We start from the raw sequence: 27,179 nt of genomic DNA on the forward strand, positions 1-27,179 counted from the left end.
TTTAAAATAACTAAGAGAGCATAACTGGATTGTTTGTAACACAAGGAATAAATGCTTATGGAGATGAATACCCCATTTTACATGATGTGATTATTATGCATTATATGCCTATGTCAAAACATGTTATGTACCCCATAAATATACACACCGATATATCCACAAAAATTACAATAAAATAAAATTATTTCAGCAACTTAGATACTTATCCACTTAAATATTATTGAATATTGTATCTTTGTCCTTGAGATTTATACTCCCCAATTAAGATAACTAGCTGGATTTTCATTATCTTAGATCTTTTTGTCTCTCTAGTTCCTTGATGCCTTGAGGTTATAACTATAACCTCAACTTGATCGACAATCGTAACTACTAAAAAGTATCTTAGGTTGCTTTATAAACTTACCTTGGAAAGATAACTCTTTTTGATTCTAAGTATGCCTCTAGGCACTTCTGAATTTGGTCAAGTAATGCATTATTGTTTTGAAAAGTTTCCAGAAGTCCTGTTCATTAAAAAAAATAGTATTGGTAAAACTGTGTTAAAATCCAATTTTTTTTTCAGAAAAAATTATCACTTTAAAATATAATCAATTTATGAATCTTCTTTCTAGAAAACTCTTTAATAAAACTCTTTAATAAAAATATGCTTTGAAATGTTCAAATCTAAAGTTAAAATGAGTCATGAAATTGAAATGGCAGTAAAAAAATTACAATCACATCATCAGCAAATGCTGACAGTTTGACGTCCTCTTTACCAAGCTGGATGTCCAGACAGTATCTGCTGTCTTCAAGAGACTCACCTAACCCATAACAACTCACATAAACGTAAGGTAAAGGAGTGGAAAAAGATATTCCAAGCAAATGGACACCAAAAGCGAGCAGTAGTAGTTATTCTTATAAAAGACAAAACAAACTTTAAAGCAAAGCCATTTAAAAAAGACAAAGAAGGATATTATATAATGATAAAAGGACTTTTCCAAGAAGAAAATATCATGGTTCTAAATATATATGCACCTAAAACTGGAGCTCCCAAATTTATGAATTTATAAAACAATTACTACTAGACTTAAGAAATGAGATAAACAGCAACACAATAATAGTGGGGGACTTCAATACTCCACTGACAGCACTAGACAGGTCATCAAGATAGAAAGTCAACAAAGAAACAACTTAAACTACACCCTAGAACAAATGGACTCAACAGATATTTACAGAACATTCTACCCAACAAATGCAGAACATACATTCTATTCATCAGCACATAGAATATTCTCCAAGATAGACCACATGATAGGCCACAAAACAAGTCTCAATAAATTTAAGAAAATCAAAATTATATCAGGTACTTTCTCAGATCACAGGTGAATAAAACTGGAAATCAACTCCAAAAGGAATCCTCAAAACCATACAAATACATAAAAATTAAATAACCCTAAACACTCATTCAAAAAGCTCCTAGAACTGATCAATGAATTCAGCAAAGTTTCAGGATACAAAATTAATGTACATAAGTCAGTAGCTCTGCTATACATCAACAGTGACCAAGCTGAAAATCAAATCAAGAACTCAACCCTTTTTACAATAGCTGCATAAAAAAATAAACAAACAAACAACTTAGAAATACACCTAACCAAGGAGGTGAAAGACCTCTACAAAGAAAACTAGAAAACACTGCTGAAAGAAATCATACAACACAAACAAATGGAAACATATCCTATGCTCATGAATGGGTAGAATCAATATTGTGAAAATGGCCATACTGCCATAAACAATCTATAAACTTAATGCAATTATCATCAATATACCACCATCATTCTTCACAGAGTTAGAAAAAAACAATTTTAAAATTCATATGGGACCAAAAAAGAGCCCACATATCCAAAGCAAGACAAAGCAAGAAGAACAAATCTGGAGGCGTCACATTATCTGACTTTATACTATAAGGCCATAGTCACCAAAACAGCATGGTACTGGTATAAAAATTGGCACATAGACCAATGGAACAGAATAGATAACCTGAAAATAAAGCAAAATACTTACAGCCAACTGATCTTCAACAAAGCAAGCAAAAACATCAAGTAAGGAAAGGACACTCTATTCAACAAATGGTCCAGGGATAACTTGCAAGCCACATGTAGAAAAATGAAACTGGATCTTCAATTCTCACGTTATACAAAAATCAAATCAAGATGGATCAAACACTTAAATCTAAGACCTAAAACCATAACAATTCTGGAAGATAATATTGGAAAAAATCCTTCTTGACATTGACTTAGGCAAAAACTTCATGACCAAAATCCCAAAGCAAATGCAACAAAAACAAAGATAAATATATGAGACTTAAACTAAAAAGCTTCTGCACAGCAAAAGAAACAATAAGCAGAGTAAACAGAGAACTCATAGAGTGAGAGAAAATCTTCACAATCTGTACATCTGGCAATGGACTAATATCCAGAATCTACAAGGAACTCTAAACAAGTCAGCAAGAAAAAAGCAATCCCATCAAAAAGTGAGCTAAGGGCATGAATAGACAATGCTCAAAGAAGATATACAAATGGCCTACAAACATATGAAAAAATGTTCAACACCAGGAATTATCAGGGAAATGCAAATCAAAACCACAATGCAATACCACCCTACTCCTGCCAAGAATGGCTAAAATAAAAAACAAATGATAGGTGTTTGTGTGGAGGTGGTGAAAAGGGAACACTTTTTCACTCCTGGTGGGAATGTAAACTAGGACAACCACTATGGAAAACAGTGTGGTGACTCCTTAAAGAACTAAAAAGTGGATCTACCATTTGATCCAGTAATCCTATTACTGGGTAACTACCCAGAAGAAAAGAAGTCATTATATAAAAAATATTATGCACATGCATGTTTATAACAGCACAATTTGCAATTGCAAAAAATACAGAACCAGCCCCAATGTCTATCAATCAATGAATGGGTAAAGAAAATGTGTGTATATATGCCATGGCATACTACTCAGCCATAAAAGGGAACGAAATAATGCATTTGCAGCAACCTGGATGGATTTGGAGACCATTATTCTAAGGGAAGTAAATCAGGAATGGAAAATCAAGCATTATATGTTCTAAATCATAAATGGGAGCTAAGCTATGAGGACACAAAGGTGTAAGAATGATACAATGGACTTAGGCAATGAGGGGTAAGGGTTGGAGGGAGGTGACGGATGACAAGATAAAAGACTACACATTGGGTACAGTGTACACTGCTTGGGTGGTGGGTGCACCAAAATTCTCAGAAATCACCACTAAAGAACTTATTCATGTAACCATATATCACCTGTTATCCTAAAACCTATTGAAACACAAATAAATAAATAAAAGAAATGCAATGGCAGTGGTATGGTCTTTTCAATAAAAGGTATTAACTAAAAAATCAAGAAAGATAATTTTAAGTAAAATTAAAATATACTGTTAATATTTTAAAAGCTTTGGTATTATTTGATAAAGGAATGCTCTAATACATTAAAATGGGGGACACTAAGAATTTTAACTATTACCTTTAATAATAATTTAAGTATTTACAAAGTGTGAACAAGTACATTTAATATGAAACATTTTTAGCTGGTGTATCCCACTTTTGGGGGGCTAGGAGTACAAATCCAAAGCCAAGCAGTTGCCTTCTCCTTGACTCTCCCAACAAAGCCAGAGTCTATACTTACTCATTGTCTGTCACTTTCTTACTGGCATCTTTTCTGTATCTTCTGCCATCTTTAAATGCCAAAATTGTGGGGATGGGATACTATTTCTTTATCATTAAACTACAGCTCCTTAAGGAGCAAGATCCATGTCTTGTTTATCTTTGTAGTTTTGGTGCCTATCACAGTAGCTGATATCCCCACCTGAAGAAGATTCTCTGCCCAAGAATCAAATCCACAGTCTTTATCATGGTTTCCAAGGGTCTATGTAATCAATAAGCAGTCTGATGCCCAGTCCCCCACCTAAGTAGCCTTGCCTCTCTTGCTTCACCACCTAAGCCCTTCTTCTGCATTCCACTGCAGCTCTCATTGGCTTTCTTGCAAATAGTTGTGCATGTGAAGCATGCACTTGCCTTTGGAGCCTTGCTTTGATTTTCCCTCCTCTTTTAACAATGTTCCTTTGATAACATACATGACTCACTCCCTTGTTTCTGCAGGTTTCTTCTCAAAAGCTTTATCAAGAAAAAAGCCTTCTGTCTGTTTGTCTGTCTGTCTCTCCCTCTCTCTATCCCTCCCTCCCTCCCTCCCTCCCCCTCTGGCCCCTTTACTCTATTTTTTTTCATAGCTTTATCATCACCTAAAATGATCTATATAAGTCATATAAGTCTCTGTTCTTATCTTAGATCCTTAGAAGCAGATGCATTTTTGAATCAATTTTTTTTTAAATTTCATAAATTATATTTTATAACAAGTCTAGTAGGGACTGGGACAGCACTCTGTAATCAAACATAGCCTTCACAGCAAAATGTTTCAACATGACAAGTGAGTGCAGTAGATAGAATAATGGCCCTTTAGAGATGTTCATGTCCTAATCCCCCAAACCTGTCAATATGTTAGTATACATGGAAAAGAACTTTGCAGATGTGATTAAGTTAGATCAGGATCATGTGATGAAGAGACTGTCCTGGATTGTCTGGTGGACTGATCATACATAGGCCATTATAAGCAGGAGGCAGGAAGGTTGGAGGCTGATAAGGAGATGTGATGACAGAAACAGAGGTTAGTGTGCTGAGATTACAGGCTGGAAGAGGGCCATGAGCCAAGGAATGTAGGCTGCCTCTAAAAGACCCAAAGAGTTTTCAATTCTATTATTCCATATAGTGTTCTTTTCCATTTCTGTCTTATGTCAGAGTTTTTGGGCAAAGAGTACAGCCCAGCAGCTGCTGCAGGGAAGCTGTCTGAGGATATTTACCAGGCTGCACCATGTGCTGCTATTTCCTGGACAACAGGCAAGCTTGCCAAGGCTTTTACTTAAAGCATAAAGTTCAAGAGCCACATATGTGCGCCCTGAAAGACTTTGATTCCACAGCCACAGAAACAGAACTTATTAAAACACATTTCAACCTTGAGACTAGAAATGCAATAAATGGTAATATTTTTTTAACTAGTTTTAATGACTTCATTAAAAATAAGGCATGGAAATTTTCATGGCTATAAATCTGTGGAGGAGCTTTAACAGAGTATCAACTGAATGTGAATGTTTGTCTCCTTATCAAAATTCTGAGATGAAAACATCACTGATACCCTAGAGTAATGTCTCCAAATCATAAAAACAGCAAAAATAGGCAGATTCTCCTTTTCCAAAACTACAAACTAAGCTGAGAGATAATAATAATATAAAAAGTCTAGTGTTCCATTGACATTGTTTAGTAAGTGTGTCAAATGCAAGTATTCTTTGTTACCCATACTGACTAGAATCAAGGGCTGAATGTACCACGTTATTAGGTTCCCAGAGAAGAGAAACATTTTAGGTGATTGTAGTCTTTTTTGCTTGTTTGGAATTTTGTTTTATACCTGGCTGAGTAGCAGCTCGAAGAGCATTAGGCAGCCGATTCACCTTCCTCATGATTTCCTTCCATGACTTATCCACCTGAAGGAACATCTTGGCCTCTGCAGGCAATTGCCTCTGAATATCTGGAGCATTGAAAATACTTTCTAGGTAGAGCCAGTTTCTCTGGCAGGTCAGCCACTCTTCCTAGGAGAAAAATACAGACATTGTCAAATTTTAATTCCCCTATTAAAAACATATGGTTATAGTAAAAATCATGACAGAAGGAATCACTATATCTTTTTCCTTGAGGGTGGTGTTATGACTCCTCACAGGTCTTTTGAAATTAAATTCCTTACAAGGTCCAAGATTCACCTTAGTGTGATTTCATCCCACTGTCTACAGGTTTTCCATGTAGTTACCAGAGGTCTAACGGGTTTTCCATGTAGTTACCAGAATAGATCCAGAGAAACATGATTAAAATACCCACAGCAAAGATTCAGGGGGCAGCACCATGCTTATGTAAGAAAATCTAGAGGGAAGAGGAAAGTTTAGTGACCATTTTCAAATATATACAAGATGTTTGTGAAAAAAGTTTGTTTTTTTCTCTCATCTCTATCATGTATATATTCTTCCTTTACCTTTCTTTAAAAAAAGAAAATTAAAAAAAAACCCTGCTCATGACAGCAAATGTGGAGACTGGAAGAAGAAAATCATGCATTCCCTTGGCTTTTAGGCAATCACTGTCAAAAAGAAATCAGAAATACAGGGTCAGAAATTAAATGTCTGTAGACCTCACCTTTCGTCTGTGTCTCCTGCTGTTATTGCATGTGTGCACCAAAAATCCATGAAAGAGTTCCTCACTTCTCACTCTAGGTTTGGGAGTAAGCTCAAATTTCACAACCACTTCCTGGTTTATCTCAGGTCTCACACTTTCCAAGCAATTCATTCTCTGGAGGGTCCTCATTATTCAGCTCAGGCTTCTTTCAAGACCCTCTATGAAAATGTCCCCCTTCACTTTGATCTGTAGTCCCTCCCTTCACAAAGTTCGGCCATCAGTCCAGAAGGCTGGACAGGGCCCAGACAATGTGGTTGGTTGAAGAAGATGAATTTCTGAGAAAGTTCTCTTTGTAACAAAGTTGGAACAAGTTATTTTTTCATCTTACTTCCTTTATTATTTCATAGATAACTTTTCAGATTAGAAAATCTGGAAACCTAAACATAATTAAGTCAAGCTAAGTATCTGAAGTCTAAGAAAGAGACTGGATGGGAACAAAGTGAGATTAGTGTAAGTGGGTTCTTTGCTTTGCTATGGGACAATTGAAGGTGGAATAAAATTAAAAGGACATGTGTACCACAAGGAAAGATTCCAAGGAGACTTCAAGCAACAAAGAGCATTCTTCCAGTAAATATAAAGTTACAGCAAGATTCATAAGGTGGCCCCTAAGATGTGGTGTTTACATCCTTGTGTAATCCTCTCCCCTTGAGTGTGGGTGCCATCTGTGACTCGCTCCCAGGCATATGGGATGTGGCAAAGATAACAGAATGTACATAATTATGTTCATATTATGTAAGGCTGTACTAGTCATCTTGCTAGGATCCTTTTCTTCCTTGCTAGACTGATGTAGCCAACAGTCATGTTGGGGAAGCCCACACATAAAAAAACAAAAGAAAACAAAACAAAAACCTGTGGGCAATGCCTAGGAGCTGAGGATGGCCTCCAGCTGAGAGCCAGCAAGAAATTGAAGCCCTTAGTCCAAGAATTGCAATAAAATAATTTCTTCCAACAACTGGAGTGAGCTTGGAAGTGGATCATTCCCTAGTTAAACTTCTGATGAGAACCCAGTCTGGCTGACATCATGTTTGCAACCTTGTAAGACCCTGAGGAAGAGGCCTCAGGTAAACCATGCCAGAATTCCTGAGCCACAGAAACTGTGAGATAATAAATATATATTGTTTAAGTTTGTAGTATTTGTTTCACAGCAAAATAAGAATATGGGCATGCTTTGTTTTACTGTGTTTCACTTTATTGCACTTTGCAGATATTGCATTTTTTACAAATTGAAGTTTGGAGGCAACCCTGCATCAAGAAAGTTAATTCATGCCATTTTTTCCAACAACATGTTCTCACTTTATCTCTGGGTCACATTTTGGTAATTCTTGCAATATTTAGAACTTTAAAAATACTATTATTAAGAATTATTATTTTTATATCTGTTATGGTGATCTGTGATCAGTCATCTTTGATATTAAGATTATAATTGTTTTGGGGTACCATAAACCATGCCCATATGAGATGGCAAACTTAACTGATAAGTATTATATATGTTCTGATTGCTCCACTGACTGGCTGTTCCCCTGTTCCCCCATCTCATTTCTTCTCTTCAGTGTCCTCCCCCCAACTCCCTGAGACACAACAATATTGAAATTAAGCCAATTCATAACACTACAAGGGCTTAAGTGTTCAAGTGAAAGAAAGAGTCACATGTCTCTCAATTTAAATCAAAAGTTAGAAATGATTAAACTTAGTTAAGAAGGCATATCAAAATCCAAGATATGTCAAAAGCTTAGCCTCTTGGACCAAACAGTTAAGACAGTTGTGAATGTAACTTCAGTGAACACACAAATGATAAAAAGTCAAAAACCTATTTCTGATTTGGAGAAACTTTGAGTGGTCTGAATAGAAAATAAAACCAGCTACAACATTCCCTTAAGCCAAAGCCTAGTCCGAGGCAAGACCCTAACTCTTTTCAATGAGAGGTGAGAAATCTGTGGAAGAAAAGTTTGAAGGAGGCAGAGGTTGATTCGTGAGACTGAAAGAAGCTATCACTGTAACATAATAGTGCAAGGTGAAGCAGAAAGTGCCGATAAAGCTGCAGCAAGTTATCCAGAAGATTTAGCTAAGATCATTGGTGAAGGTGGCTACTCTCAACATCAGATTTTCAATGCAGACACAATAGCCTTCTATTAGAAGAAAATGCCATCTAGACTTTCATAGCTAATGAAGATAAGCCAATGCCTGGCTTCAAAGACTCAGAGGACAGGCTGACTCATGTTAGGGAAAAATGCAGGTGATGACTTTGAGTTAAAACCAATGCTCATTTACCATTCAAAAAACCTCAAGGCCTTTAAGAATTATGCTAAATCTACTCTTGTCTATGCTCTAAAAATGAAACAAGAAAGCCCATGTGACAGCATATCTGTTTAAAGCATCATTTATTAAAGATTTAAGCCTACTGTTAGACCTACTGCTCAGAAGAAAAGACTTCTTTCAAAGTATTACTGTTCATTGACAATGGACCTGGTTACCCAAGAGCTCTTATGGAGATGTACAAGGAGATTAACGTTGTTTTCATGCCTGCTAACACAACATCCATTCTGCAGCCCATGGATTAAGGAGTACTTTAAACTTTAAAGTCTTATTATTTAAGAAATACATTTTGTAAGGGGTTATATCTGCCATAGATAGTAATTCCTCTGATGGATCTGGGAAAAGTGAATTTAAAAACCCTCTGGAAAGGACTATTCATTCCAGATGCCATTGAAAATATTTGTCATTTATGGGAGGAGGTCAAAATATTAACACTAATAGGAGTTTGGAAGAAGCTGATTCTACTGTATAGATTACTTTGAGGGATTCAAGACATCAGTGGAGGAAATAACAGCAGACGTAGTGGAAATAGAAGGAGAACTAGAATTAGAAGTGGAGCCTGAAGATGTGACTGAATTGCTGCAATATTATGATAAAACTTGAACAGATGAGGAGTTGCTTCTTATGGATGAGCAAAGAAAGTGGTTTTATGAGATGGAATCTACTCCTGGTGAAAATGCTATAAACATTGTTGAAATGACAACAAAGGATTTAGGATATTACATAAACATAGTTGGTAAAACAGCAGCAGGGCTTGAGAACATTGAGTCCAATTTTGAAAGAAGTCTGTCATGGGTAAAATGCTATAAAATATTGCATGCTACAAAGAATTTTTTTTTATAAAAGGAACAGTCAATAAATGTGGCAAACTTCATTGCTGCCTTATTTTAGGAAATTGCCACAGCTCCCTGCCACCTTCAGCAACCACCCATAAACATTGAGGCAAGATCTTCTACCAGCCAAAAGATGATGAGTCACTGAAGGCTCAGATAATCATTAGCATTTTTAGCAATATAGCATTGCACACTTAATGGACCACAGTACAGTATAAAAATAATTTCAACTTATATTTCAGATTCAGGGTTACATGTGCAGGTTTGTTAAATGAGTATGCTGTGTAATGCTGAGGTTTGAGATATGAATGACCTTTTCACTCAGATAGCGAGCATAGTATCCAATAGATAGTTTTTCTGCTTTTCTGCTTTTGCACCCTTCCTTCTCTCCCCTCTTTAGTAGTCTCCAGTGTCTATTGTTCCTATCTTTATGTCCATGTGTTCCCAATTCAACACAACTTCTTATGTTCTTGGAAACAAAAAATTCATGTGGCTTTCTTTATTGCAACGTTTGGATTATTGTGGTGGTTTGGAACCAAATCTGCCATATCACTGAAGTATACCTGTGCGCCATATCACTGAAGTATACCTGTGCAAGGGTGATGGTAATAGCATTAAGCTGTATACTTATGTAAAGAAGAGCTCAATACCTGTGCATTTCTCTTACATTCTAAACACGACAACGTGTCCACAGTTAAAGCTTCCATTATAAAACCATACAATATTTAAATAATAAAACAAATTATTTCTAAGGTCCTTGTGACTCTCTAATTCTCTGAGTGTATTAATTGAAATTATTCTTACTCACCAGTGTTTGATTAAATAAAGCAAGTTGTTTTTGCCATTCATCCACTCGAGTTTTCTGTGGACCAATGTAATGTGATGAGGCAAGGGTTGCAACATTGATGGTGCTATCATCAAGAAGGACCTTTAAAGGAAGGGGAAGAAAATATATGCAGCACCACGTATTTGTGCTCTCAGTAATATTTCAGATACATAATCCCAAGAGTCCACGTAAAGGCAAACTCATTGAATTAATAGCTTAGCCCCTCCTACTGTTTCCTACTCATCAATTTCCCCTCATTATTCACATCTTTGTGGCACTGTGATGTTCTTTCAAAGGTCACCCAGGACTTCTGATTGCCAAATTTCTGTTGCTCCTGTAATTATTAATGGTACAAGTTTTTGTATGCTTCGACACTCTTCTCCTCTCTCCCCCCACTATTAGGTAACTAGTACTTTCTTAACACAATTTGATCACGTGGTCTTGCCTTCATTTCTCAAAATATCATATACTAGCAAAATTGCCTGTTGTCTGTCCAGTGAATTATCACTTTCTCTCAATTATCTTAAGGGAGAAATGAACTCATTCATATCAACCTCTGAATGGTTATAATAGTTTCTCCTCCACCTCCATAGTCTACTACTCCCCTTTATACAACAGCATCTCTCACAGAGCACGTGACTTTTTAAAAATGTGTCTGTTAATCTGAAAGATTTAATGATCCATTTCAATAATAAGCTTTTGAGAGTAGAAGCCGCACCATCTGACATCAATTGCCCTAAACTTACTGACCTCTTTGAGTCTCCTCTCCCATCCACAGTGCAGAGTGATGTCTGGTCTTGCTCTTCCAACCTATACCTGGCAAAGCCATTTTACCTCTAATTCTAGTCTCAGTACACTCTATTAGGCCAGAGCATTGCCTTTTAAGTTGGGCTACGTGACTGAGCTCTCTTTGCTAAACAAACGTTCCTTCAGATTTTAAATGATAAAGACAATTCCAAACACACGGGTTAGATTTATTTTCTTTTATGGTTGACAGAGCATGGCCGTCGTTTCCTAATTTCAACACATTCAAGTGAATTTAGCCTTTTAGTGTGCTATAAACATGAAATGTTCATTCAGGTTTCTTTGCCTTGTTTACAGGGTTTGAAGCGGCCTTTAAATTTTTCTATGTCTATCAAATCCCATCTAATATTTAAGATCCACCTTGTTATGACTGGTCTAGGAAGAATGCTCTGATCATTTCAGCTGTAACTGATCTTTCTGTTTTCCTAAATTCCTCAACAGTTACCAACTACAGGTTGCAACTCTTACATATATATGCCATTTTTAATGCTTTGTTAAATATTTCATGTACGAGCATTTGTGTCAATTATTTGCATTCATCTTGCTTTTCCAATTAGATTTTTTCTTCTTAAGTGACTCTCATTTTATTCCCTCATCATAATCTCTCACAGAAGATTTAGAACTAGCTGTGGCTGGAATCTTTACCATAAGTTTTCAATAATCTGGTTACCCACCTGTATGTCATCTGTGCCGCCCAGTATAAACACATCTTTGGCATCATGGTGAGGCAGAATGACAAATTCAGTTGTTTTCCAAGAGTCCTCCACCTTAGAAATAATTCAAGTCTTAGGATATCTAAATTCACTGTGTTTAGATAATCAATAAATTCATGGGAGATGAAATAAGTAAAAACTTCATAATTATCTCATTTTCCTCCTTATTGCCCTTTAAAATTCAAAAAATCTTCTTCTTGGATAGATGACACTGACTTGCTTAATTTTATTTGATATTAACACACATGCTTTGAGAGAAAAAAATCTTTTTATGCAGATGATTAGTAGGTGTGTATATATCTTTAGGGTAAGGAGATAGTATCAAAACTAAGAAAATCTTAATGTCTTTTGAAGCATTTAACAGATTTCTCTGGTAGTTTGGAAGATAATGTATTTGGGTTTAAAAGATCTTTCTTGGTATATAGTTTTTTATATAAGCATGCACATTTCAAACCTTGTGGCCATCAAGTTCCTATGTGCTATAGGATAAGCAGAAGGAGGAGATTTTTAGAGGTGAAAACAGTAATATCTGTTGTAAGGAAACAATAGAGGGATGACTAATAATGAGAGAGTGAAAGCTGCAACATTGAAAAATCCATCCAGATTACCAAAAGTGAATCTGAACACTTTCACATTCCCTAATTATATAGATAAATATATATTCCAGATTTACCTTTTTAAGAATTGCTTCTAAGGCAGCTTCTCCAGAAACCTGTCCAGATATGTCCCGGATTTCTTGACCAAAGTCAAAAACATGCAACTCGGAGAGTCTCTCCAAGGTTAATGGAATTTCAGTATCCACTAGAGTGGCATCAACTGTTTGTTCAATAGCTGCCCAATGTCTTGGCTTCAAAGCCGGATTCCTCAAGTCAATGATAACTGGAAGCTGAAAAACAAACACTCTCAGAGACATGAAGACATGATGCTTTTTATCTTAAAAATATAACCCAAAGCTTCTGGTTTCAAATTGTGCATGTAGAGAGCTGGAAAGAGCACCACTTACCCATCTTTCCACAAAGCAAAATCTGGACAACTGTAAATTAATGACTCTAATTGAGCCTATTGAAAACCAAGTTTGCAGGGCAGAATCAACTCAAAGTTTGGAGGGAGATTGATACCAACAGGTTTCTCCACAAGGAGAAACAGTAACTGAGAATTTTCCTACTGGGGCAGATTCCTTGGGATGACATATGAACTATTAAGAAGATAAGAAGATTCAGCTAAATTTAAAAAATAGAGTGCTAAAGATTAAGTGTGGGGTAGCAGGAGAATGGAAAGTCTCTGAGCCTACAAATACAGTGGTGTTGACAGTGAAGATTGAAAGGACTCTTAAGCAAGCTTCCTTTATGATGCTGGCTGGGGGAGGGAAACAGTGGCCATTATATAGTAATTCTAACAAATTCATCTTCCTCTGTGGAACAAACCCCTTGACGTACAGAGAAAGGAACAACAAACTGCTACCTTAAGGCACTGGTGATAACTCATTGACAATGTCTTCCCATAACTGGAGAAATAGAACATGGAAAAAAACAATTTACCCTTGCGGGAGGGACAGAAATAAATGCTAGGCTCACTACAGCTGGAGAAGTGGGAGCAACACCTGCGATAGGAATTCTGAGAACAAGAGCTATAGCACCTCACTAAGATAGAGGTTTAATCAGAGCATGAGGGGAATGTTCCTTCTCACCTCTCCCACCAGGTTAACAAATGTTGAATAAGAATACCAGTGGGATACAGAGTAGAAAGCTGCAAATGACAGATTCTCAGTGGGGCACAACACAAAGGGAAGACCCAAGGTCAGGGGAAAATAGGAATTGAGAAAATAACCTTTGGTAAACCAGCCCAACCCAAAATTCAAGGTATCACTAGAAAAATTTGAAGCCTGTGGTGCACTGAGGGTAACCATAGCAACATCAACCCTTAAACCTAGCCCAATTCCTAACTACATTTAACACAACATGTCACACAAAAATCCAAGTAGAAGAAGAGGCATGCTCATTTCCAAGCATAAATATTATTTGCTTTGGTATTTACCGTACTATATAAGATATCTGGCTTTGAACAGAAAATTAAGATGCATGTGAAAAGGCAAGAAAAAACACACATCTAAGAGACAAAACAATAATCAGACCCAGAAATGATACATATGTTGGAAGTAGATAATTTAAAATAACTATGATTAATATGTTAAAGGTGCTAATGGAAAAGGTAGATAACAAGCAAAATCAGTTGGGAAATGTCAACAGAGAGATGGAAAGTACAATTACAAATTGAACTAAAATGCTAGAAATAAAAAAGACAGTACAAAAGATAAAGAATGCCTTTAATGGGTTTAACACAGCCAAGGAATTAATGAACTTGAAGATAAGTGCGTATAAATTCCAGAAACTGACATGCAGAGAAAAAAGAGGGAGAAGAGAAAATAAAAACAAAACAGAGCATCCAAGACCTGTGGGACAATGTCAAATCGCCTAATGTACATATCATAGAAATCACAGAAGGAAAAGAGAGACAGAAAACAGAGCAGAAGAAATGCTTGAAAAATAACAGCTACAAAAATTTTCAAAATTAAAAACAAGTACCAAATCACAGATCCAAGAAACTCAAGAGAACATCAAGCAAAATAAATTTGAAAAGTAAACAACAACATACGCACACCTAGGCATACTCTATTCCTAACTGATGAGAATCAAGACGAAGAGAAAATCTTGAAGGTGGCCAGACAAAAAAGGACATATCATCTATAGAACAACAAGAATTTAAGGAGAGAGATCCAAGATGGCCGATTACTAGCAGCTCAGGATTGTAGCTCCCAGTGAAAGCGCAGAGAACAAGAGGACGCCACACTTTCAGACGAATTTTTGTTGCTCATGGACCAGGAGATTCCCAGCAGAGGAGTCCCACGGGTCGCCAGCGTGACTCTTGTGGCCAGTGCGGCGGTTTTGCCGGCTCCCTGGCATGGTGGTTCTTGGTGCAGAGTAAACGGGACTGGGTCCCCTTCTGGTCAATGTTTGGAACTCTGGGAAGGCAGAGTTGCCTATTCAGCTGATTGAAAAAGGGACTCAAGAAGGAAGCCAGACCGGAGATTCCCAGGCAGAAAAGCACCATCAATCTTAACACCGCTGTTTTAGTCGGCGCAGTGGGTTGCTCAGATTCTGGCGCTGGGAATCAACAAGTTGGATATCCACTCAGAGACCTAATTTGAAAGTCGGTAATTACAAAGACGACAGGTGGATAAATTTACAATGATGGGAAGAAACCAGCATAAAAAGGCTGAGAATACCCAAAATCAGAATGCCTCTCCCTCTACAGGGGATCACAGTTCCTCATCAACAAGGGAACAAGGCCAGATGGAGAATGAGTGTGTTCCATTAACAGAATTAGGCTTCAGAAAGTGGATAATAAGAAACTTCTGTGAGTTAAAAGAACATGTCCTTGCCCAACATAAAGAAACTAAGAACCTTGAAAAAAGGTTTGATGAAATCCTAATGAGAATAGACAATTTAGAGAGGAATATAAGTGAATTAATGGAACTGAAGAATACAATACAAGAACTCTGTGAAGTATGCACAGGTTTTAACAGTCGAATTCATCAAGCAGAAGAAAGGATATCAGAGGTCGAAGACCAACTTAATGAAATGAAATGAGAAGACAAGATTAGAGAAGAAAGAGTAAAAAGGAATGAGCAAACTCTCCAAGAAATACGGGACTATGTGAAAAGACCTAATTTACATTTGATAGGTGTACCTGAATGTCATGAAGAGAATGAATCCAAGCTGGAAAATATTCTTCAGGATATTATTCAGGAAAACTTTCCTAACCTAGTAAGGCAGGACAATACTCAACTCCAGCTAATCCAGAGAACATCACAAAGATATTCCTCAAGCAGAGCAACCCCAAGACACATAAACATTAGATTCACCAGGGTTGAAATAAAGGAGAAAATTCTAAGGGCAGCTAGAGAGAAAGGTCAGGTTACCCATAAAGGGAAGCCTATCAGACTCACAGCAGATCTCTCAGCAGAAACCCTACAAACTAGAAGAGAGTGGGGGTCAATATTCAATATCCTCAAAGAAAAGAATTTTCAACCTAGAATCTCATATCCAGCCAAACTAAGCTTCATAAACGAAGGAAAAATAAAATTTTTCATGAACAAGCAAGCACTCAGAGATTTCATCACCACCAGGCCTGCTTTACAAGAGCTTCCGAAAGAAGCATTATACACAGAAAGGAACAACCAGTATCAGTCATCCCAAAAACTTACCAAACGGTAAGGAGTATCTCCATAATGAAGAATCTACATCAACTAATGGGCAAAATAGCCAGCTAGCATTAAACGACAATATTAAACTCACAAATATCAATATTAATTCTAAATTTAAATGGATTAAATGCCCCAATCAATGACACAGACAGGTAAATTGAATAAAAAGTCAAAACCCATCGGTATGCTGTATCCAGATCCATCTCATAAGCAAGGACACACGAAGACTCAAAACAAAGGGTTGGTGGAAGACTTACCAATGAAATGGAGAGGAAAAAAAAAAAAAAAAAAAACCAGGAAGCGATCCAAGATGGCCGATTAGGAGGAAGTCGGGATTGCAGCTCCGAGAGAAGGTGCAGAGGGTGAGTGGACGCTGCATTTCCAGACAGATTTTTACTGCCCACAGACCAGGAGATTCACAGGAGGAGGAGCCCCACGGGTCGCCAGCACCGCTGGTCTGACCGGCGTGGCCGCTCAGCCCACACCCTGGGGCGGGGGGCAGTGGCTCGTTGAGCAGAGTGAGAAAGACTGAATCCCCTCTGAGCCAGCAAGGGGAGCTGAAACAGGAAGTCAAGCCAGGAGATTCCTGGGCAAGGGCGCACTACGAATCTCAGAGCTGAAGCTTCGGCTGATGCAGCGGCTCACAGGGCAGCAGATTTTTACTGCCCACGGACCAGGAGATTCACAGACGGAGGAGCCCCATGGGTTGCCAGCGCCACTGGTTGGACTGGAGCGGCTGCTCGGCCAACACCTGGTACAGGGGGCAGCAGCTCCTTGTGCAGAGTGAACAAGACTGGGTCCCCTCTGGGCCAGCAAGGGGAGCTGAGGCAGGGAGTCAAGCCAAGAGATTCCCAGGCAAAGAGGGCGCCACGGGAAGCACGGCTGAACCCGGGATGGTCCAGCTCAGTGGGGGAGTGGCGTCCCCCACGGGGAAACACCCTGCAGTTCCCAGGGCAATTTGCAGTAACCAAGGTAACCAGCCACTACAGAGACTCCGTCACTACAGGGGCGGGCCAAGTTAGCAGAAGCAGTTCTAACTACACCCATATAAACAGGACTGCAGGGAAGTTCACACGGAAGCTGAAGTTCACACAGCAGCTCAGCAAAGCCTCTGCAGGCTGAGTGTGACTAGGCTGCCACCTTGTGGAAAGAGAAAATGATAGCAGGACAGTGGGAAATCATAAAGCACTAACTCCCTGGGACAGAACACCTGGGGGGAAGAAAAGGGGGTTTATGAGTTCTGCTGCTGCAGACTTAAAATTACCAAAATCAGAAAGACAGCAACTACAAAGTCGATAGGTGGATAAATCCACAAAGATGGGAAGAAACCAGAGCAAAAAGGATGAAAACACCCAAAACCAGAACACCTCTCCTCCTACAAGGGAGCGCAACTCCTCACCAGCAAGGGAACAAGACTGGATGGAGAATGAGTGTGATGAAATGACAGAATCAGCTTTCAGAAAATGGATAATAAGAAACTTCCGTGAGCTAAAAGAACATGTTCTAACCCAATGCAAAGAAACCAAGAACCTTGAAAAAAGACTTGACAAAATGCTAATGAGAATGGACAACTTAGAGAGGAATATGAGTGAATTGATGGAGCTGAAAAACACAACACGAGCACTTCGCGAAGCATGCACAAGTTTCAACAGCCGAATTGACCAAGCAGAAGAAAAGATATCAGAGGTCGAAGATCAACTCAATGAAATAAAACGAGAAGGTAAGATTAGAGAAAACAGGGCAAAAAGGAATGAACAAAGTCAACAAGAATTATGGGACTATGTGAAAAGACCTAATCTACGTTTGATAGGGGTACCTGAATGTGACGAAGAGAATGAATCCAAGCTGGAAAATACTCTTCAGGATATTATCCAGGAAAACTTCCCCAACCTAGCAAGGCAGGCCAATATTCAAGTCCAGGAAATACAGAGAACACCAAAGATATTCCTCTAGAAGAGCAACCCCAAGGCACATAATCATCAGATTCACCAGGGTCGAAATGAAGGAGAAAATACTAAGGGCAGCCAGAGAGAAAGGTTGGGTTGCCCATAAAGGGAAGCCCATCAGACTCACAGCAGATCTCTCAGCAGAAACCCTACAAGCCAGAAGAGAGTGAGGGCCGATATTCAACACCCTTAAAGAAAAGAACTTTCAACCCAGAATTTCATATCCAGCCAAACTAAGCTTCATAAGTGAAGGAAAAATAAAATCCTTTGAGAACAAACAAGTACTCAGAGATTTCATCACCACCAGACCAGCTTTACAAGAGCTCCTGAAGGAGGCACTACACATAGAAAAGAACAACCAGTACCAGCCACTCCAAAAACACACGAAATGGTAAAGAGCATCAACACAATGAAGAATCTGCAGCAATCAATGGGCAAAACAGCTAGCTAGCATCAAAATGACAGGATCGAATTCACACTTAACAATATTAATCCTAAATGTAAACGGACTAAATGCCCCAATCAAAAGACACAGACTGGCAAATTGGATAAAAAGCCAAAACCCATCAGTGTGCTGTATCCAGGAAACCCACCTCACATGCAAGGATACACAAAGGTTCAAAATAAAGGGATGGAGGAAGATTTTCCAAGCAAATGGAGAGCAAAAAAAAGCAGGAGTGGCAATTCTCATCTCTGATAAAATAGACTTTAAAGCAACAAAGATCAAAAGAGACAAAGAAGGACATTACATAATGGTAAAAGGATCAATGCAACAAGAAGAGCTAACGATCCTAAATATATATGCACCTAATACAGGAGCACCCAGATACATAAGGCAAGTTCTTAAAGACTTACAAAGAGACAGACTCCCACACAATAATAGTGGGAGACTTCAACACACCATTGTCAATATTAGACAGATCAACGAGACAGAAAATTAACAAGGATATCCAGGATTTGAACTCAGACCTGGAACAAGCAAGCCTAATAGACATTTACAGAACTGTCCACCCCAAATCCACAGAATATACATTCTTCTCAGCACCACATCACACCTACTCTAAAATTGACCACATAATTGGAAGTAAATCACTCCTCAGCAAATGCAAAAGAACGGAAACCATAACAAACAGTCTCTCAGACCACAGTGCAATCAAGTTAGAACTCAGAATTCAGAAACCAACCCAGAACCGCATAGCCTCATGGAAAATGAACAACTTTCTCCTGAATGTTGACTGGATAAACAATGAAATGAAGGCAGAAATAAAGATGTTCTTCGAAACCAACGAGAACGAAGACACCACATACCAGAATCTCTGGGACACATTTAAAGCAGTCTCTAGAGGAAAATATATAGCAATAAGTGCACACATGAGAAGAAAGGAGAGATATAAAATTGACACCCTATCGTCAAAATTCAAAGAGCTAGAGGAGCAAGATCAAAATAACTCAAAACCTAGCAGAAGACAAGATATAACTAAGATCAAAGCAGAATTGAAGGAGATAGAGACACGAAAAACCCTACAAAAAATCAATAAATCCAGGAGCTGGTTTTTTGAAAAGATCAACAAAATAGACAGACCACTAGCCAGACTAATAAAAAAGAAAAGAGAGAATAACCAAATAGATGCAATAAAAAATGATAAAGGGGATATCACCACAGATGCCACAGAAATTCAAACCATCATCAGAGATTATTACAAACCACTCTATGCACATAAAATAGTAAACCTGAAAGAAATGGATAAATTATTGGACAGTTGCCTCCTCCCAAGCCTAAACCAGGAAGAAGTCGAAACCCTGAATAGACCAATAACAAGGTCTGAAGTCGAGGTAGCAATTAAGAGCCTACCACCCAAAAAAAGCCCAGGCCCAGATGGGTTCACAGCCGAATTCTACCAGACATACAAAGAGGAACTGGTACCATTCCTACTGAAACGATTCCAAATAATCCAAAAAGAGGGAATCCTTCCCAAATCATTTTATGAGACGAACATCATCCTAATACCAAAACCCGGCAGAGACTCAACAAGAAAAGAAAACTACAGGCCAATATCCATGATGAACATAGATGCAAAAATCTTCAATAAAATACTGGCAAGCCGATTGCAACAGCACATCAAAAAGCTTATCCATCATGATCAAGTAGAATTCATCCCGGGAATGCAAGGCTGGTTCAAAATACGCAAGTCTATAAATGTAATTCACCACATAAACAGAACCAAAGACAAAAACCACATGATTATCTCAATTGATGCAGAGAAGGCCTTCGACAAAATTCAACAGCCCTTTATGCTAAAAACTCTCAATAAACTAGGTATCGACGGGACGTATCTCAAAATAATAAAAGCTATTTATGACAAACCCACAGCCAATATCATACTGAATGGGCAAAAACTGGAAGCATTCCCTTTGAAATCAGGCACTAGACAAGGATGCCCTGTCTCACCACTCCTATTCAATATAGTACTGGAAGTTCTAGCCAGAGCAATCAGGCAAGAAAAAGAAATAAAGGGTATTCAATTAGGAAAGGAGGAAGTCAAATTGTCTCTATTTGCAGACGACATGATTGTATATCTAGAAGACCCCATCATCTCAGCCCAAAATCTCCTGAAACTGATAAGCAACTTCAGCAAAGTCTCAGGATACAAAATCAATGTGCAAAAATCACAGCTTTCCTATACACCAATAACAGACTTAAAGAGAACCAAATTAAGAACGAACTGCCATTCACAATTGCTACAAAGAGAATAAAATACCTAGGAATGCAACTAACAAGGAACGTAAAGGACCTTTTCAAGGAGAACTACAAACCACTGCTCAACGAAATAAGAGAGGACACAAACAGATGGAGAAACATTCCATGTTCATGGTTAGGAAGAATTAATATCGTGAAAATGGCCATACTGCCCAAAGTAATTTACAGATTCAACGCTATCCCCATCAAGCTACCAATGACTTTCTTCACAGAACTGGAAAAAAACACCTTAAACTTCACATGGAACCAAAAGAGAGCCCGCATAGCCAAGTCAATTCTAAGCAAAAAGAACAAAGCGGGAGGCATCACACTACCGGACATCAAACTCTACTACAAGGCTACAGTAATCAAAACAGCATGGTACTGGTACCAAAACAGAGATATAGACCAATGGAACAGAACAGAGGCGTCGGAGGCGACACAACATATCTACAACCACCCGATCTTTGACAAACCTGATAAAAACAAGCAATGGGGAAAGGATTCCCTGTTCAATAAGTGGTGTTGGGAAAACTGGCTAGCCATATGCAGAAAGCAGAAACTGGACCCCTTCCTGACACCTTACACTAAAATTGACTCCAGATGGATTAAAGACTTAAACATAAGACGTAACACCATAAAAACACTAGAAGGAAACCTAGGCAAAACCATTCAGGACATAGGCGTAGGCAAGGACTTTATGACCAAAACACCAAAAGCATTGGCAACAAAAGCCAAAATAGACAAATGGGACCTAATCAAACTCCACAGCTTCTGCACGGCAAAAGAAACAGTCAATAGAGTGAATCGGCAACCAACAGAATGGGAAAAAATTTTTGCTGCCTACCCGTCTGACAAAGGGCTGATATCCAGATTTACAATGAGCTAAAACAGATTTACAAGAAAAAAACACACAAGCCCATTCAAAAGTGGGCGAGGGATATGAACAGATACTTTACAAAAGAAGACATACATGAGGCCAGCAAGCATATGTAAAAATGCTCATCATCACTGGTCATTAGAGAAATGCAAATCAAAACTACATTGAGATACCATCTCACGCCAGTTAGAATGGCGATCATTAAAAACTCTGGAGACAACAGATGCTGGAGAGGATGTGGAGAAATAGGAACACTTTTACACCGTTGGTGGGAGTGTAAATTAGTTCAACCATTGTAGAAGACAGTGTGGCGATTCCTCAAGGACCTAGAAATAGAAATTCCATTTGACCCAGCAATCCCATTACTGGGCATATATCCAAAGGATTATAAATCGTTCTACTATAAGGACACATGCACACAAATGTTCATTGCAGCACAGTTTACAATAGCAAAGACCTGGAACCAACCCAAATGCCCATCGATGATAGACTGGACAGGGAAAATGTGGCACATATACACCATGGAATATTATGCAGCCATCAAAAACGATGAGTTCGCGTCCTTTGTAGGGACATGGATGAACCTGGAAACCATCATTCTCAGCAAACTGACACAAGAACACAAAATCAAACACCGCATGTTCTCACTCATAGGAGAGTGTTGAACAATGAGAACACATGGACACAGGGAGGGGAGCACTATATACTGGGGTCTGTTGGGGGGAGTGGGGGAGACAGTGGGGGGGGTGGGGAGTTGGGGAGGGATAGCATGGGGAGAAATGCCAGATATAGGCGAAGGGGAGGAAGGCAGCAAATCACACTGCCACGTATGCACCTATGCAATAATCTTGCATGTTTTTCACAGGTACCCCCAAACCTAAAATGCAATAAAAAAAAAAAAAACCAGTTGTAACTTTCGTCTCTGACAAAATAGACTTTAACAGTAACAAAGACTAAAAGAAACAAAGAAGGACATTACATAATGGTAAAAGGATCAATGCAACAACAGGAGTCAATGATCATAAATATATATACACCCAATATAGGAACACCCAGATACATAAGACAAGTTCTTTTTTTTTTTTTTATGTTTTATTTATTTATTTATTTATTTATTTTTTTTTTTTTTTTTATTGCATTTTAGGTTTTGGGGTACATGTGAAAAACATGCAAGGTTGTTGCATAGGTACATATGTGACAGTGTGATTTGCTGCCTTCCTCCCCTTCACCTATATCTGGCATTTCTCCCCATGCTATCCCTCCCCAACTCCCTGCCCCCCTCTATCCGCCCCTCTCCCCCCCAACAGACCCCAGTGTATAGTGCTCCCCTCCCTGTGTCCATGTGTTCTCATTGTTCAACACCCACCTATGAGTGAGAACATGTGGTGTTTGATTTTCTGTTCTTGTGTCAGTTTGCTGAGAATGATGGTTTCCAGGTTCATCCATGTCCCTACAAAGGACGCGAACTCATCGTTTTTGATGGCTGCATAATATTCCATGGTGTATATGTGCCACATTTTCCCTGTCCAGTCTATCATCGATGGGCATTTGGGTTGGTTCCAGGTCTTTGCTATTGTAAACTGTGCTGCAATGAACATTCGTGTGCATGTGTCCTTATAGTAGAACGATTTATAATCCTTTGGATATATACCCAGTAATGGGATTGCTGGGTCAAATGGAATTTCTATTTCTAGGTCCTTGAGGAATCGCCACACGGGTGTAAGACAAGTTCTTAATGACTTATAAAGAGACTTGGACTCCCGCACAATAATATCGGGAGACTTTGACATCATATTGTTAATATTTGACAGATCAACAAGATAGAAAATTAACAGGGACATCTATGATTAGAACTCAGACCTGGAACAAGTAAACTCAGTGAATATTTATAGAATTCTTCACCCCAGGTCCACAGAACATACATTTTTCTCAGTATCACCTTACACCTATTTTGAAAGTGACCACATAATTGGAAGTAAATCACTCTTCAGCGTTTGCATAGCATTTCACAGACTTAAATGAAATATTGGTTGGCTGTTTGTTATTTTCTTCTCTTATTCCTTCCTGTCTCCGCTGTTAAGCACAATTATCAGCAAAAAACAGGTTTTTGATACCTATTTTTAGATTGCATTCCAGCCTGGGCAATAGAGCAAGACTCCTGTTCTCTCTCCCCCTTTCTCTTTCTCTCTCTTTCTAAGAAAAAAAAAAAAAAGAATTTAAAACTACAGCAGACTGCTTGTCCAAAATCATGCAAACAAGAAAAGAGTACCTCCAAATTACTGAAGGAAAAACAGAAACAAAAACTGTTGGCTCAGAATTATATACCCAGTGAAAATATCATTCAAAACTAAAGGATAAAGACTTCTTCAAAATAAAAACTGAGGGAATTAATTATTACCATACTTACTCTATTAGAAATATTAAAGGATATTCTTTAGGCAGAATGAACATGTTATGAGTCAGAAACTTAGATCCACACAAAGCAATAAAGAACATTGGAAATGGAATACATGTAAAGTAAAATTCATTTTCCTTCTTATTTTTATTGCTCCAAAAGGTAACTGTCTGGAGCAAAAATAGTAAAAATGAGTTATATTTATAGTATATATAAGTATAGACCTAACAACATCACCACAAAGAATGTATGGAGGAATTAATTGGGTGTATACTATTATAAGGTCTTTACACTACATGTAAAATAGTAAAATATTTGAAGGTTGATTTAATTATAAATTTATATTTTAAGCCTAGAATAACAATTTTAAACAATTTTCTAAAAATTGTATAAAAAGTATGAATAATTTCATTGAGAAGATAAAATGAAATAATAAAATATGCAATTAAATTAAAAGAAGGCACAAAAAGAGAGAAAAAGAAACAAAGAACCAGTAGACCAAAACAGCTGGCAAGGTGGTAGAATCAATACGACTATAGATATAATGACTTAAAATGTGAATGGTCTACACACACATGTTAAGAGACTAAGAATATTGGATTAAAAAAAAGAAGTCAATTGTATGCTATCTAAAAAAATCTATTTTAAATATAAAAACACATATAAAAGTAAAAATGGAGAAAGCCATATCATATGAACACTGAAAGAAAGCTGAACTAGCTATATTAATTTCAGATAATGTAAATGTTAGAAAGGAATCTTATCAGAGATAAAGAGAGACAATTCATAAATGATGAAAGGATCAATTCCTCAAAAAGAAATAACAATACAAAATGTGCACACTTCCAACAACAGAGCATCAAATTAAATGAAGCACCACTATCTTGAGGTGGCAGTAACATCATAAAATGATTCATTCATTCATTCAATCATTTATTTGTATCAGTATGAATTCATGGATATTTATTTTATAACTTGGGCTATAATACAATATTAGATTTTTTTCGCCTGAAATTATTAAGGCTTTGGCCATCGAGACTTCTTTGCCCTTTTGATATTCTCCCATGATTTTGTTTTTTGAGCCTTTCTTACTTCCTGTCACTTCAAGATGCTCCAGGCTCATCTTGTATACTTCCTGACACAATTTAATAGTAATAAAAATGAAAATCTAGATACAAATTATGCTTATTGTTACCGGGGTGTCAATGCTTTTAGGAGGTGGAACATAAATTTCCATCCCTTACGTATGGCTGTGCATAGTAACTTCCTTTCAGATAATACAATACGGAAAGAGCAATCTAATAATCCTATTTCTAGTTATTTACTCAAGTTAATAGAAAACTCATGTTCACACAAAACAAAAAGTTGTACATGAAAGTTTATAGCAGTTTTATTAATAATCACTACAAAGTGAGACAGAACACAGATATCTTTCATCAAGTGAATGAATAAATAAACTATGATCTATCTATATAATGAAATACGGAAATAAAAATAAATGAACTGGCTGGGCGTGATAGCTCAGGCCTGTGATTCCAACACTTTGAGAGGCTGAAGCAGAAGGATCACTTGAGCCCAGGAGTTCAAGATCAGCATGAGCAACACAGTGAGATCCTGTCTCATTCTGTCACAGATGCTGGAGAGGATGTGGAGAAATAGGAATGCTTTTACGCTGTTGGTGGTAGCATTAAGTTAGCTCAACCATTGTGGAAGACAGTGTGACAATTCCTTAAGGATCTAGAACTAGAAATACCATTTGACCCAGCAATCCTATTACTGGGTATATACCCAAAGGATTATAAATCATTCTACTATAAAGACACATGCACGCATACGTTTATTGCAGTACTGTTCACAATAGCAAAGACTTGGAACCAAACAAAATGCCCATCAATGATAGACTGGATAAAGAAAATGTGGTACATATACACCATGGAATACTATGCAGCCATAAAAAAGGATGAGTTAATGTCCTTTTCAGGCACATGGATGAAGCTGGAAACCATCATTCTCAGCAAACTAACACAGGAATAGAAAACCAAACACCGCATATTCTCACTCATAAGTGGGAGTCAAACAATGAGAACACATGGACACAGGGAGGGGAACATCACATACTGGGACCTGCTGGCGGGTGGGGGACAAGGAGAGGGATAGCATTAGTAGAAATACCTAACGTAGATGATAGGTTGATGGGTGCAGCAAACCACCATGGCACATGTATACCTATGTAACGAACTTGCATGTTCTGCACAGGTATCCCAGAACTTAAAGTATAATATATATATATATTTTTTGAGACTGAGTTTTGCTCTTGTTACCCAGGTTGGAGTGCAATGGCGCGATCTCGGCTCACTGCAACCTCTGCCTCCTGGGTTCAGGCAATTCTCCTGCCTCAGCCTCCTGAGTAGCTGGGATTGCAGGCACACGTCACCATGCCCAGCTAATTTTTTGTATTTTTAGTAGAGACGGGGTTTCACCATGTTGACCAGGATGTCAACAATCCCAAAGTGCTGGGATTACAGGCGTGAGCCACCGCACCCGGCTAAAGTATAATTTTAAAAAAGCAAGAAATGAACTATTGCTTCACATGACAACAAGGAAGAATCTTTTTTCTTTCTTTTTTTTTTTTTAAGGAAGAAAGAAAGAAAGAAAGAAAAAAAAAGAATGAAGAAGAGGAAGAAAAAGGAAGAGAAAGAGAGAGAGAGAATGGGAGTACTGCTTTCTTGCCCAGGCTAGAATGCATTTTAGAAAAGGGTATTGAAAACCTCTTTTATACCAATAATTATACTTAATGATGTAGACAGGAAGGAATAAGGGAAGAAAATAACAAACAGCCAACCAATATTTCATTTAAACCTATGAAAAGGCTATGCGATTACTGAGGAGTGATTTACTTCCAATTATGTAGTCTCTTTTGGAATAGGTGTGAGGTGGTAATGTGCATTTTGTGTATTTAAAGTGGAGAGTTCTATAAATGTTTATTAAGTTTACTTGTTCCGGGTCTGAGTTCAAGTCCTGGATGTCCTTGTTAATTTTCTGTCTCATTGATCTATAGAATCGTTAGCTCTTCTTGTTACATTGATCCTTTTGCCATTATGTAATGTCCTTCTTTGCCTCTTTTGATCTTTATTGCTT

At 37.9% G+C, this 27,179-nt stretch overlaps 1 protein-coding gene across 1 annotated transcript in view; it reads right to left on the reverse strand.

The window, feature by feature from the left end:
- The window catches only part of LOC110569221 (dynein axonemal heavy chain 6-like), a 208,451-nt gene that overhangs the window by 158,478 nt on the left and 22,794 nt on the right, over positions 1–27,179 (reverse strand). Inside the window, exons 7-11 of the mRNA XM_064371611.1 lie at positions 12,493–12,705; positions 11,781–11,873; positions 10,285–10,404; positions 5,519–5,699; positions 404–500 (exon numbers count right to left, since the gene is read on the reverse strand). Of these exons, the coding sequence (XP_064227681.1) occupies positions 404–500; positions 5,519–5,699; positions 10,285–10,404; positions 11,781–11,873; positions 12,493–12,705 (704 nt within the window). The remainder of the gene's footprint in view (positions 1–403; positions 501–5,518; positions 5,700–10,284; positions 10,405–11,780; positions 11,874–12,492; positions 12,706–27,179) is intronic.

The sequence above is a fragment of the Aotus nancymaae genome, unplaced genomic scaffold (assembly GCF_030222135.1).
Source record: "Aotus nancymaae isolate 86718 unplaced genomic scaffold, 86718_ANA_hifiasm-v0.15.2.pri h1tg000141l, whole genome shotgun sequence".
Taxonomy (NCBI): Eukaryota; Metazoa; Chordata; class Mammalia; order Primates; family Aotidae; genus Aotus; species Aotus nancymaae.